The sequence below is a fragment of the Octopus bimaculoides genome, chromosome 1 (genome assembly GCF_001194135.2).
Source record: "Octopus bimaculoides isolate UCB-OBI-ISO-001 chromosome 1, ASM119413v2, whole genome shotgun sequence".
Lineage (NCBI taxonomy): Eukaryota > Metazoa > Mollusca > Cephalopoda > Octopoda > Octopodidae > Octopus > Octopus bimaculoides.
Genome location: NC_068981.1, coordinates 146,706,833 through 146,720,872, shown reverse-complemented (window position 1 = coordinate 146,720,872; position 14,040 = coordinate 146,706,833). Strand labels below are relative to the sequence as shown.

General features: G+C 36.3%; 2 protein-coding genes across 6 annotated transcripts in view; both read left to right on the top strand.

The window, feature by feature from the left end:
- The window catches only part of LOC106883579 (ATP-binding cassette sub-family C member 4), a 146,239-nt gene extending 144,865 nt beyond the window's left edge, over positions 1–1,374 (top strand). For all 3 annotated transcript variants that reach the window (XM_052971339.1, XM_052971338.1, XM_052971336.1), the window contains exon 26: positions 812–1,374. In XM_052971339.1, coding sequence (XP_052827299.1) covers positions 812–1,048 — 237 coding nt within the window. In that variant the 3' untranslated portion in view covers positions 1,049–1,374. The remainder of the gene's footprint in view (positions 1–811) is intronic.
- Positions 1,375–11,534: 10,160 nt separating this feature from the next.
- LOC106883578 (GATOR complex protein Iml1) overlaps positions 11,535–14,040 on the top strand; it is a 131,247-nt gene continuing 128,741 nt past the window's right edge. Inside the window, exon 1 of one of the 3 annotated variants that reach the window (XM_052971325.1) lies at positions 11,535–12,256. In XM_052971325.1, coding sequence (XP_052827285.1) covers positions 12,196–12,256 — 61 coding nt within the window. In that variant the 5' untranslated portion in view covers positions 11,535–12,195. The remainder of the gene's footprint in view (positions 12,257–14,040) is intronic. The other 2 variants (XM_052971318.1, XM_052971322.1) reach the window with 2 other exon arrangements.

The window sequence follows — 14,040 nt, the reverse complement described above, 5'->3', positions numbered from 1 at the left end:
TGAAAGTCAGGGGTGCTGTATTGTTTTTCTCATACAATATTAAGAAATGCTAAGGCAGTGAGCTGACAGAATCGGTAACATGCCAGGCGAAATGCTTAGCAGTATTTTCGTCTGTCTTTACATTCTGAGTTCAAATTCCGCTGAGGTTGACTTTGCCTTTCATCCTTTTGGAGACGATGAATTAAGTACCAGTTGCGTACTGGGGTCAATCTAATCGACTGCCCCCCCCCAAAAAAAATTTCAGGCCTTGTGCCTAGAGTAGAAAAGAATACTAAGAAATGCTTTTTATATAAACAATCTGAATACTATTAAAGCTTACCTCAAACAACAAGTAACAGATTGCCAATTAAGGGTCACAAAATTAGAGAAAACTTCCCCCCTCTCACTCTCTGGGAGAGAGGCACAAGCACATACACAGATGTATACACACACGGCAGTAACTTCCGCCTACCAAATTCAATCACAAGGCTTCGGTCAGCCCGGGGTTATAGCAGAAGACACTTGCCCAAGGTGCCACGCGGTGGGACTGAACCCGAAACCATGCAGCTGGGAAGCAAGCTTCATCCTTTATGCATTTTTACATCTGATATTCATTTCACAATGTATGTATTTATCTCTTTAGTCTCATGATTATTCATGTTTCTCCTTCCCACTGCTCAACTAACTATTCTGTCCTCATTAACATTGTTCATCCTTTTTTCTGTCTTCACCTTTTGATGTTTGTTATGAATATTAAATAAGACTATGGAAGATTTTGTAACTTTTCTAGTTTGCTTGCTTCAGATTTCTAATATGGATTTTCTCTTTTCAGGTCTTGGAAGAAGGACACATTGTGCAATTTGACATGCCATATAACCTTCTCAAGTCTAAAGAGGGATATTTCTACGACATGGTTCAACAGACTGGACCTTCTGAAATAGAACATTTAACAGCAATAGCTGAAAGTGCCATGAATAAAAAAAATGAGGAAATATCAACTTCAAATAGCATTCACAAGCGTTTTAAGTCTGATGAAATGAACGGAAGTGTTGCATCAATTACTATTTAAATAGTATAGGTACACTGAAGAACATTACAAAACCAAAGCAGCCTCTCAACAATCCTAACCCACAAAAAAATGAAAAAAATGTTTCAATGGAACTTATGTTTTACAGACTAGAAATTCAGAACTACTTTTTAAGATATTTTACTTCAACATTTAACATTCTATATTAAATTTTATATCGAAAATATTTTTACATGAAAAAAGAAAAGAAAAGAAAAAAAAAAAATTACTTTGTATTTGGAAGTATTCTTTTATTGTTTCATATAAATATATCATTATCGAGATATTTCTCTAAGATTTAGATAACAAAATTACATTTATGTGAAGAAATGTATATTAAATAAATATATATTTAAATTGTCTGATGATGTGTGTGTATTGATTTTGTTGTATCTCAAGAATGTCATTATGCCAATAACAAACACACACACTAGTTCTTTATTTATCAATTGGTTAACTATTCAATCTATTAACTAATAAATCGTTTGAGTAATCACTCAGTCAAACAATCAATCAGTTATGCTTTCCAAAGTCCTTTCATTACAACCTCATCAATGACACGCCCTCTCTGCCCATCTGACAAAGGCAACCATGGAATAATGGGTTTTAACTGATGATGGTGCTACATAAAAAGCACTGGTGCTGCTGCCACATAAAATGCACCCAGAACACTCTGTGAAGTGGTTGGTGTTAGGAAGGGCATCCAGCCATAGAAACCAAGCCAAAATAGGCTATGGAACCTGGTGTAAGGCCCTGGCCTTGCCAGTTCCTGTCAAGCTGTCCAACCCCTACCAGCATGGAAAAAACATATTGGTTTCAAATTTTGGCTGAAATGGCAGCAGTTTTGGGGGTGGGGACCAAGTCAATTAAATGGACCCCAGTGTTCAACTGGTACTATTTTATCGGTCTTGAAAGGATGAAAGGCAAAGTCAACTATGGAGAAATTTGAACTCAGAAAATAGTGATGGACAAAATGCTGTTAAGCATCTTGCCCTGCATGCTAATGATTCTGCCATCTTGCCACCTTGTCTATTCCTGTATAGTAAATATAATTTTTGAGTGTGCCAAATATTTAATAGACTTGAAAATTTGCTTACAAGTATTTGAATAGATCATAATTCACAAAAATTGGTAAGAAATCATATATTTTTAAATTTGGGTTAGAGTATTCCTTTAGGATATATATTTTATGAATTTTTATTTCAGCCAAAGATAAAAATAACTTTACTGACAAATTTTAACAAATTTTTCTTTTTCTTTTTTCTTTTGTTCACGAGCATCAAGCTTCGAAACCAAACCAAATGATGCACATGAGCACCACCTAGTCTCTGTGAACAGGAGGTGATTTGGACTGAGACAAACTGTCAAATTCATTCCAGGATGAAAATCATCATCATTGTCGTTGTTGTCGTCATCATCTTCATTGTTATAATTTAACATGTTTTTTCCATGCTGGTATGGGTTGGACAGCTTGACAGGAACTGGCAAGGCCAGGGCCTTACACCAGGTTCCATAGCCTATTTTGGCTTGGTTTCTATGGCTGGATGCCTTTCCTAACACCAACCACTCCACAGAGTGTTCTGGGTGCATTTTATGTGGCAGCAGCACCAGTGCTTTTTATGTGGCACCATCATCAGTTAAAACCCATTATTCCATGCATGCCTTTGTCAGATGGTATTTTTTGTGGAAAATTTTCTGCAGTCAGAAAACACTTTCTATCACCAACCCTCACTTGTTTTCAGGCAAGGTAGTATTTTCTCTTGACCAGATATGTTTTTCATGGAAGACTGGAAATGAACAACCTTACTTGTATGACAGTGATTATGTAAACATAATCACCACCATGTGGTGTCATGACTAGGGTGCACACACACACACACATTGGGCTTCTTTCAGTTTCCACTTATCAACTCCACTCGCAAGGCTTTGATAAGCCCTGGACTATACTAGAAGACACTTGCTCAAGGTACCACATGGTGGAATCAAACTCAAGGCCACATGTTTGAGAAGCAAACTTTGTTAACTAACAGTCAGAACTGTGTATGATGATGATGATGATGATGATGATGATGATGATGATGATGATGATGATGATAGTTTCAGCTTCTCGTTTTTACCCTCATCACTCTCTCATTCTCTGTTATACAGACACGAATGCACACACACACACACACACACACACACAAACACACACGCACACTCAACACAGACACACAAACACACACGTATACATATTAAAAAAAAATTCTAGATAGAGCATATCTAATTATTATATTCAATCAAAATTGTTATCAGTACAAAATGCAAAATACTAAAATATAAGAAAGTTCAAAGAAGATTTTCGTTTTTTTAAATTTTTGTTTAAAATTAAATTGATAATGCTTACTAAACTCATTTAAAAAAATAAAATATATATTGGCACAAGTTAAAAGGAAGTAAAAATATAAACTGTGAATAATTGAGCATATATGAACATAATGAAAACTAGTCTTCGAAGTCAAAGTCTAAAACATTGTCTAGACTGTAAACCTACTCTCAAAATATAAGTCAATTTATGTGTTAAATACACATCACATTAATCTAGACCAGTGCTCCACAACCATTTTTCACCTGTGGTACACTTACACTCTTTTCAAAAATACAACTAAAAGGATAGGGAAAAAAATTATATTAGGTTACACTATAGCACACCTAGCATCGTCATGTGATACACCAGTGCGCTACAGTATACTGGTTGTGGAGCACCGATCCAGATAATATCTAAATGATTTTGATATAAATACACTTATACATAATCCCAGTTCCATGATATTCCAAAACTTTCTGTTTGAGTTGGCAGAATTGTTATTGTGCTGGACTTAGATTGTAAAGAACTGGAAGAAATACCACCAAGTTCAAATCTTGTCGAAGGTAACTTTGCCTTTCATCTTTTTGGGGTCAATAAAATAAGTACCTAATGAGCACTGGTATCAATGTAATCAACTAGCACCTCCCCACTAAATTTCAGGCCTTGTAGAAAGTATAAATATATAAATATAAGTAGCATAGTTTATACAAATCATTGCGAAATGAAATCAGAATTGTGTTATTGTCATTTTCTAAAGTACTTTTAAGTGTATGTGTGTGTGATAGCAAAAAATATATCAAACTGGTTTCGTTCCTATCGGTTATCTCCCATGTACTCCTGATTGGGTTTTGCCTTTTCTCCGCTTCCATTGCTGATAAAACAATTACCAAGTTCTAGAGCAGATATGAACAGCTGAAATCCTTTGACAGCAGTGGCCAAGTATGGTCTTAGTTCAACTAATTTATTTTTTAAAAAGGAATTTCTGAAGATGCCGAATAAAATTTTCAATGTAAGGGAAGTAACTCTTTAGTCGTGACTGCTTCAAGTCATTGGAGATGTATAATGGTTTCTAGTTTAGTTACAGGGTCACTAATTTTGAGGTGATGGGTTAGTTCATACCATCGCCCTTGGTACACGACTGTTACTTCATTTATCGATCTCCAAAAGGACGAAAGGTGAAGCTGATCTTGGCGGGATTCGAACTCAGAGCGTAAAGAACCGGAAGTAATACTGCAAAGCACATTTTCCTAAATGCTCTAATAATATTGTCAGCTCTCCACCTTAATGCTTTAGCATTTAAACAAGCCATATCCAACCCAAATTATCTTCCTGTTTTCTGTTCAAACTTGCTAGATCCTGTCCCTTGCACCTACCCTACTACGTCATTCTCAGAATAAACAATCACATCATTGAAATGTCAAAGCTACGAGATACGCCATGATTAATTCAAAACATTGTGAATAAATAAACATTACATTTGATAGATTAATCTGAATGCTAAATCTAAATCTGAATATTGGTGATATACAAATTTTGTACGTACAGTTCGCTTTACAATTTGATATCATACATTGTGGAAGTTGTAAAGATAATTTATGGACACCTTGTATGTCGTCATCATCATTTTACGTCAGTTTTCTATGCTGGTATGGGTTGGTTGGACGTTATTAGAGGGAGATAGAGAGTGGGGAAAAAAAGTCACTCACTCACCAGACAAGATAAGTTTCTAATAAAAATTATTAGTTTTACATGCTTGTTGAAGTGGGAAGAGTTAATTTTGACATTTCAGACAGGTGGAGTGTAAAGGAAAAAAACAAAATGACGAAAAAGGCAATCTACACAGAACTGCACACAGGTGATGTTTGCTTGTATAGTAACCACATTCCATCTACTAAATTCACTCACAAAGCTTTGTTCAACCTATGACTAAAGTAGATAACATTTACCCAAGGTGTGATGCTTCTATGTTCCTTTAAAGAACTGGAATGCCTAAGATTGTTTGAAATTACTTTTTTATAAAGTCAATTTTACAGTGATTTCATCTAATATGAATTTCTTAGGATTCTATATTGCTGTTTGAGTTAAAATAACTTTCGCAACTTGTAATTCTTTAAATACTTCAAATAACTTTCAAATTGTAATTCTATCAATCCTTTGCAATATCCTCTCTGCATTTCATAACCCATGTGTTACCATACTTTGCCATGTTTCCTTTCCCACGATTTCCTCAAACTTCTCCCTCTTTCTCTAAAATTCATAAACATTCTCACCTTGTCTTATAACTTATGTCTTTTTCACTCTTGTTATGCTTTCCCCAAGCGATGAAGTCTTTCAGGTCTCTCTCTTTCTCTGTCTCACTAGTGTTTTCTTACTGCTATTTCTTGAGGTGTAGCTGGCCATTGCTTGTTTGCGATGTGCCCACCCACTCCTACCCCCACCACCTATACTGGAAACCCCTACAGGGCACTGCCTCACTTCTGTACCAGAAGACCACCACCATCACCAATCATTGACACTACTGCATGCTCCAAAAGGGGGATGTGTTACCTAATAAATTAACAAACCATCTACCTCTTTCTCTCTATATATAATGGACTAACCAATAGCAGCTCATTTACTTACTTACCTAATTTAAACATTGTCCTATTTATATTTGCAGCTGTAACACTTATATTTACAATGCTTACACTACACTCCCCAACAATAGGGGCAACAATTTTAACATGTTTGAAAGATGGTAGTTTAAAGCAAGAACAACTGGTGTGACATGTCTGTTATTAAATGATCATTGAAACCTTCTTTAAGGTGCTGAATACCATCTTTCCTTCCTATGTTCCCTCCCATGTCCCTTTCCCAGTTTTCAGAGTTGGCATTGCCAATGTAGGCACATTGAAAGGTAGGTCTAGTGAGATCGTTGAGATGCTTGACTGGAGGCATGTTGATGTATGTTGCATTCAAGAGAGGTGGAGAGGAGCTTCAGCCAGGTTCCTCACAGGAAAGACACATATGTATAAAATCTTCTGGGAAGGTAACAATGATGGAATAGGTGGTGTGGGCATACTCCTTGCATAGAAATGGGTGGATAAGGTCATAGAGGTAGTCAGAGTATGCAATAGTACTTAAGCTGAGGCTAGTCTTGCGGAATAGTATAGTGACAATTATCTCTACCTATACCCAACAAGCAGGCCTACCAAATGAAAAGAAGGACCACTTTTATGATATACTTCTACAGGTTACCTCAAAGATGAATGACAATGATCTCATCTTTGTAGCTGGGGATATCAATGTGCATGTCAGATGGTAGCCTGGTATCTTCCATGGTGTACATGGGGGCCATGAAATTGGTTCCCAAAACAAAGAGGGAACAAGGCTACTGGAGTTCTGTGATGCAAATAACCTATAGCTCTGCAACACCAACTTTAGGAAGCCAGACAGCCACCTGATAACCTACCAGTCAGGTGACTGTGCAAGCCAGATTGATTACATTCTCACCAGACAGCAGGATGCATGGTTGCTCTTAAATGCAAAGACCCTCTCTGGTGAAGAATGTACCCACCAGCATAGACTAGTCATTAGTGACTTTAGATTCCAGGCCAGAAGGATGCCAAGAAGCAGATCAATCTGGAAAAGAAGGATTTGGAAGCTTAAGGACCCTTCATATGGTCAGAGATTTAGGGATATCCTAATTGAGAAATTTGATGAGAGGGAGGAGGAGCTACAGACTTGTGATATAGAGGGCAATGAGGGAATTCCTATGAGGCAGCTTGCTGAGGGCCACAGATCAAATCTGCAGCTGGTGCAAAGTCCCATCCAGACCTAGGGTAACATGGTGGTGGAACGATGCTGTAGACAGAGCCATTTGAACATAGAAACAGACCTGGAATAGTAGGGGGAGCAGGGAACTATATCAGATAGCCAGAAGGGAAGCAGAAAAGAAGAAGTTTGCCTGTGTTCAGCAACATGAGTGCCAATGAATTGAAGATCGCAAGACAGTGTGTGAGAAAATTGTAATATCATAGGAGAGAAATGTGTCCACATGGATGAAGGTGCACTTGCGTTTAATGATTCTGCAAAGAAAGAGGCTTGGAAATGCCATTATGAAAGACTATTGAACATGGAGAATGAATGGGAGGAGGAGAGTCTGCCAGTTGAGTGACCAGCTACCTGACTCAACAATACCTTGGTAATGAAGACAGGGAAAGCCCCCAGGAATCACTGTTGAGATCCTTAAAATATCTGGCAGTGTGGGTTATAGTCTAGTCACTTGTATTGCAAATCAGGTGGTTCACAAAGGAGTCATATCCAATGACTGGTGTAGCAGTACCATAGTCAACAGCTACAAAGGTAAAGGTGATGCCTTAGATAGAAATAATTATAGAGTTATCAAATTGTTGGATCAGGTGATGAAAGTTACAGAGAGAGAGTCATAGCCTGACTAATTAGGGAGAGAGTTAGTGTTGATGAGATGCAGTTTGGTTTTGTGCCAAGGAGAAGCACCACTGATGCTATATTTCTAGTAAGGCAGCTGCAGGAGAAATTCCTAGCCAAAGATAAACCCCCGCACTTGGCTTTTGTTGACTTGGTGAAAGCTTTTGACAGGGTCATCCAATTCTTTATCTAGTGGTCAATGTAGAAATTAGGTATAGCAAGTGTTGGTGAGATCTGTACAAGCCATGTACAGAGATGCTACCAGTAAAGTGAGAGTTGGCAACAAGTTGTGAAAAATTCAGGGTACAAGTAGGAGTTTATCAAGAATTGGTCCACAGTTCCCCCTTGTTCATCATAGTCCTCTAGGCAATAACAGAGGAATTTAAGACAGGCTGCCCCTGGGAGCTCCTCTATACTGACGACCTTATTCTTATAGCTGAATCACTAACAGAATTAGAGAAGTTCTAGGTATGGAAGCAAGGTCTAGAATCAAAGGGCCTTTGAGTTAACCTAGCAAAAAGTAAAGTCTTAGTAAGTAGGAAGACAGATAAATCACAAATTCCATCAGGAAGATGGCCCTGCTCAATCTGTAGAAAAAGCATAAGTAGAAACTCCATAAGATGCACCCGGTGTAAGCTTTGGACACATAAAAAGTGCAGCAATATTAGAAGGTTAACGGGGAAAATCACTTTTGTGTGTGGAAGGTGCACAGAGTACAGTAAACACCAAAAATGCACAGAAAATAGACTCCATCAACTACCAGAGCAGTAGGCTAGAGGTAGTAGATAGCTTCCATTATCTAGGTGACCAAATTAGTAGTGGAAGTGGACGCTCCGAGAGTGTAGCTGTGAGAATAAGATTAGGATGGGCAAAGTTCAGAGAGCTCCTACCTCTACTGACAATGAAGGGCCTCTCTCTCAGAGTGAAAGACAGATTGTATGATGCCTATGTGCGAACAGCTTTGCTACATGGCAGTGGAACATGGGCTGTGGCAACTGAGGAATTGCATAGGCTTGAAAGAAATGAAGCCAGTATGCTTCACTGGATGTGCAATATCAGTGTGCATGTTTGACAGAGTGTAAGCATCTTGAAAGAAAAGTTAGGCATAAGATGTGGTGTGCAAGAAAGACAACTGTGCTGGTATGGTCATGTGATGCATATGGATGACGACAGCTGTGTAAAGAAGTACTGGTTTCTAATTGTGGAGGGAACCTGTAGTAGTGGTAGACCCAGGAAGACATGGGAAGAGGTGGTGAAGCATGATCTTCAAACTGTGGGCATCATGGAGGCAATGACTGGTGACTGAGACCTTTGACAATGTGCTGTGCATGAGGAGACCCATCAAGCAACGAGAAATCATAGTTGTGGCTGATACTGGTGTCATGTTACTGGCACCTGTACTGGTGGCACATAAAATGCACCTTTCAAGCATTAGGCCTCATGAAGGTAGAGTGGCTGAGCTCCTTTCAAGACCAAGACCTTTGGCATTATGCCGTGCTTGAGAAGAAGACCCATCATGCTCAGCAAACTGCAGTTATGGCAGATACTGGTGTCATGCAAATGGCACCCATGCCAGTGGCATGTAAAAGCACCTATTACACTTTCAGAGTGGTTGGCATTAAAATGGGCATCCAGCTGTAGAAACCATGTCAAATCACACTGGAGTCTGGTGTAACCTTCCACCTTACCTGCCCTGGTCAAACCATCCAACCCATACCAGCATGCACAACGGACGTTAAATTATGCTGATGATGATTCCAAGCACTCCAGGCAGTTTTCTCTTTACCAAATGGAACAGATCTTGCTTGATGAAATGAAGAAATATATAGTGAATATTACATATAATATTCACATTCAATGCTTGAAAATCAACAGTGTAAAAATTATTTTCATTCCTTCTTGGTACATATTACTATTTAGTGATATCATGTAACTGGTTCTCCATCTGCAAACAGAGAGGAACTGGAATAGGTGAGCCACTGATTCAAGAATGTGGTTTATTGTGTGCTTCATTAGCAGACCTTTCATGAAAGGAAGAGGCTGTTTATTCACATGTATTGAATGTAGTTGAATTCGAGAGTGTCAAAAGTTGTAATTGTCATCTTAGATGATTGATTTCATGGCCAGAGAGTAAGGCAAAGTTGCTAGAATTTGCGGGGGATGTTGGCATTTGGGCTAATTAATGATTGGATGTGTATGTTGTTGTAACTTTCAGAAAATTCTTTATCAAGCTTTCTTAGCAACCAACTGGTTTTGGGTTCAGTCCCATTGCATAGCATCTTGGGCAAGTGTCTTCTACTATAACCCTGGGCTGACCAATACTTTGGCAGATGGAAACTGTGTGGAAGCCTGCCTTGTATATTATATATACACACACACATATGAGTGTTTGACTGTCTTCCCCCACCACTGCTTGACAACCAGTGTTGGTTTGTTTACATCCCCATAACTTACCAGTTTGGCAAAAGAAATTGATAGAATAAGTACTAGATTTAAAAGTAGATATTTTGGTTGATTTGTTTGACTAAACCCTTCAAGGCAGTGCCCCAGTATGGTTGCAGTCCAATGGTTGAAACAAATAAAGAATAAAAGATTATGCAATGCTTTCTTCTTTGTATTAATTCCATGGATCAATATCCTAACAATTCTAATACTTTTATTATTTGCTATGTGCATTTGTACTGTAACTGGAACAAGTTTATATTTCCTGAATACTAAGCAATCTGTTATCTTTATTTCATCACAACACTAATGTAACTTTAACATCTTGTGTCAGCCACTGACTGCATTTTGGTTGTATACTAATGGAGAATTCCAAAACTGTGGCAATCCTTGGAAATAATAGGAATATTAATAAATATCATACAGTTTATTGCTTATGTGATAATCTAACAATATTTCATGTTGATTGTATAGTTGTGTTTGCTTTCTTGATGTATTCATGCATCAAATACAGCACTTTCATTGCCATCTGTGAGAACTCTTTTACTTTTGAGTCTGTCCTTTATGTAGCACATTGTCAAATTCTTCATCACATTTGCAGTAATTGCATTGCTTGTCATAAGGTAGACAAAACCTTGAGTATTAATAGTCATGCATTTGTACTATGCTCTTTCTGTCCACAATATGATCATATTTTTATTTTAGAGTAATTCAAGTGTTTCATGCTAACTGCAGTTAGTTTTCTCTAATTACTGCTAGCAATTTCAATAGATTGAATCAGATACTCATAAAAACTGCTTTGTCTTAATGAATTGAAAAATTTCATATTATTCCCTATGGTGAAATAGTTGTTGGCTTAGTGCTTTCTTAGCAACCAACAGTTGTTGGCTTAGAAGCAAAAATTGGCTTAGTGAACTTAACATCGCAGGCATATTGCTTTGCGAATTTAAAGATTCCTAACTCAGACCAACATTGTGTTTTCTTCCTGGACAGTTTAAGTTTTTATAGTGAAATCGATCTCAGTCTTATTAAGCAACCACCTGCTGACCAAGTTGAATCCTTTTGGAAAATTTCATGGCAGCATTCTAGCAGCTGTGATACTTTGTCTTGGCCTTTGATTTTGATGTCCATTACATTGTCCGGCCACATGAAAACTCGAAGGCTAATAATATACACTTGTTCCTGCAATATATATATTAATTCGTTTTACGGTTTCTGTTGTAACACTAATGCTTAAAATCCGAGAGGATAATGTCAGATGCAGTTAGGACCGCTGTTACACCGTTGCAATAAAGATTAGTTGCGACGTAAGTTATAATCAAGAATTGGGTTATCATCAAAAGGCATATTTTAATTATGATTGTTTTCCTTCCGGAAGTAGACAAATTGTTGTTAACAAATGGCGGTCAAATGATGAATCGGTTAACTTTAGTGATCATGAATGAAAATGAGATCCTTTATCAAAATGTATTTATTCAATGAACAATTGACAATGATCAGCAATTTATAAAGAATATAACATTTCAGTAACATATAGCTATAATGTTCTTTAAACACAACCATATATCTTTACGAGAAAAATAAAGCCGTTACTATTAATGTAATTGCCGAAAAAAGTCTTAATAGTACAGTCAGTGGGCTTAAATTATCAAGGTTACGTTTTTCCTTTGACACCGTATGAAACCGAAGGAAGGAGAGGAAAAAGAAAACAAACAAGGAAAAGAAAAGGCGATGCGTCATGTTCGTGTGATATAGTTTTAGGAATTATTTCAGGTAGATCGTCGATCTACCAATTCTTTGATCCACACAGGATCAAGATCATTAACTTAGAACAGAGAATCTGTTCTAGCGAGGATTTGTTTTTTCTTGTGCGCTGTAATTGCTGACACCTACTCATGGAGTTATCAATAAGAAAACAGAAAGTTGTCACAGAATGATACAAGCGACCAAAAAAATGCGGATGAAACTTTATGTACACGAAAGGAATTTTAAAGGTTAGTTAAAGATGAAAAAGGAATTTCATGCACTCAAAAATTTAATCTTTTATTGTTAATTATTTTCGTGATTCACAAAGTTAATATTTCTCTGTTTAGTTTAAGAATGGTTATCTTGAAAACATCTCACCTCATCCGAACGAACTTGTTAGATCTCGTTTATGTTCGATGATTAGAGTTGTCTAAAGTTCACTTATCACTTCATCACCTTAATTTATAGACATAAATAAATCCTTGTTTTTCACATCATTAGATTACATATGTGAGGTTTTGCAGTATATTGTTGCAGAATCGTTATTTTGTTGATAGTTAAAATGGTTTCACTTGTTTTTAAATTCAAGACTGAGTCATTCCAAAAAAAAGGCACACACACACATACACACACGCATAAAACAAAATCAACTCATTTCGCAAACATGGATTGTACTAGATGTTTATGTTTGAAATTTGGTATCAGTATTAAGGTTCCTGATAATAAACGTTGTCAGAGCAGTTTTTGCAATAATTAATTATTAATTAAATAGCCTTATTTTTTCTTTTTTGGTAAAACTGAAGAATAAATAAACAACCTGTTTGCTCAACAGTCCATAAACGATTCGCAGATTCATACAACGATATAAACAATTTTATACACGCACGCAATTTTTACATACATCTAGTCTACACACACACATATATATACATGTATACATACATACACTCCATTTTCTCATATGTAAATCTTTACATGACTATGTGTATAAATATGTGTACCTATACTTATATACGTATGTATAATATGCATACTGATGTATGTATATTATATGTCTAATTTCACGTTAATATTTATAAATTAGAGAAAGCGTATAACACACGCTTTCTTTCGTTTATAAATCTTTACCTGAAGATATACTTTTTCATTACACACACACACATACATATATTTATGTGTATATAACTCATGCTAGGATTCACAAATGAAAGCCTCTGAGTGTGTGTGTATGTATGTATGTATGTATATATGTATACATACACACGCCACATACTTATATATGCTTTTCATTTGTAAACCGTAACATGTATACATACATACACATACATGTATATATATATATATATATATATATATTTATATATATATATATATATATATATATATGTACGTATCTCTAATTGACTATATTTATATCGTTCTGAGAACGATATAAACAATTCTATGTTGTCAGTAAAAAATAATAGAAACGTCGTAAAATGTTTATACTCCTCCATCATTAAAATCGTGTTCGTTTCATCTATTGCAATACGCAATATCATCGTAAGATATTAGAATAGGATATAAATCGTGTTTAAATATGTAAAGTAAGGTTACAAATCTGTATATTATTTAAAAAAAAGCCAAGTGTTTTACTGAGGGCAGCCATTAGCAAAGTTCCCCCAGATCAACATCGAATATGATGATTTAGATGCAAGGTTGGCACATTATTGCAATAAGGTTTCACCGATATATTTTTATCATATCCTAATCAGAATAATAATTATCTACACACACACACACACATTTGTACGTATGTATATGTACACACATATTTACGTATATACACTTGCGCATGTATTTATTCGTATTTATATATATTTATATATGCATTAATACATATATAATACGTACAGGCACACACATATTACATGCACACACTCATATATATATATATATATATATATATATACACACATTAAACTAATACACTTGTTTGTTGTTTATACACCTGTCTTCGTCTTGCTTTTTTTTGTAAATTCCAACTATATAT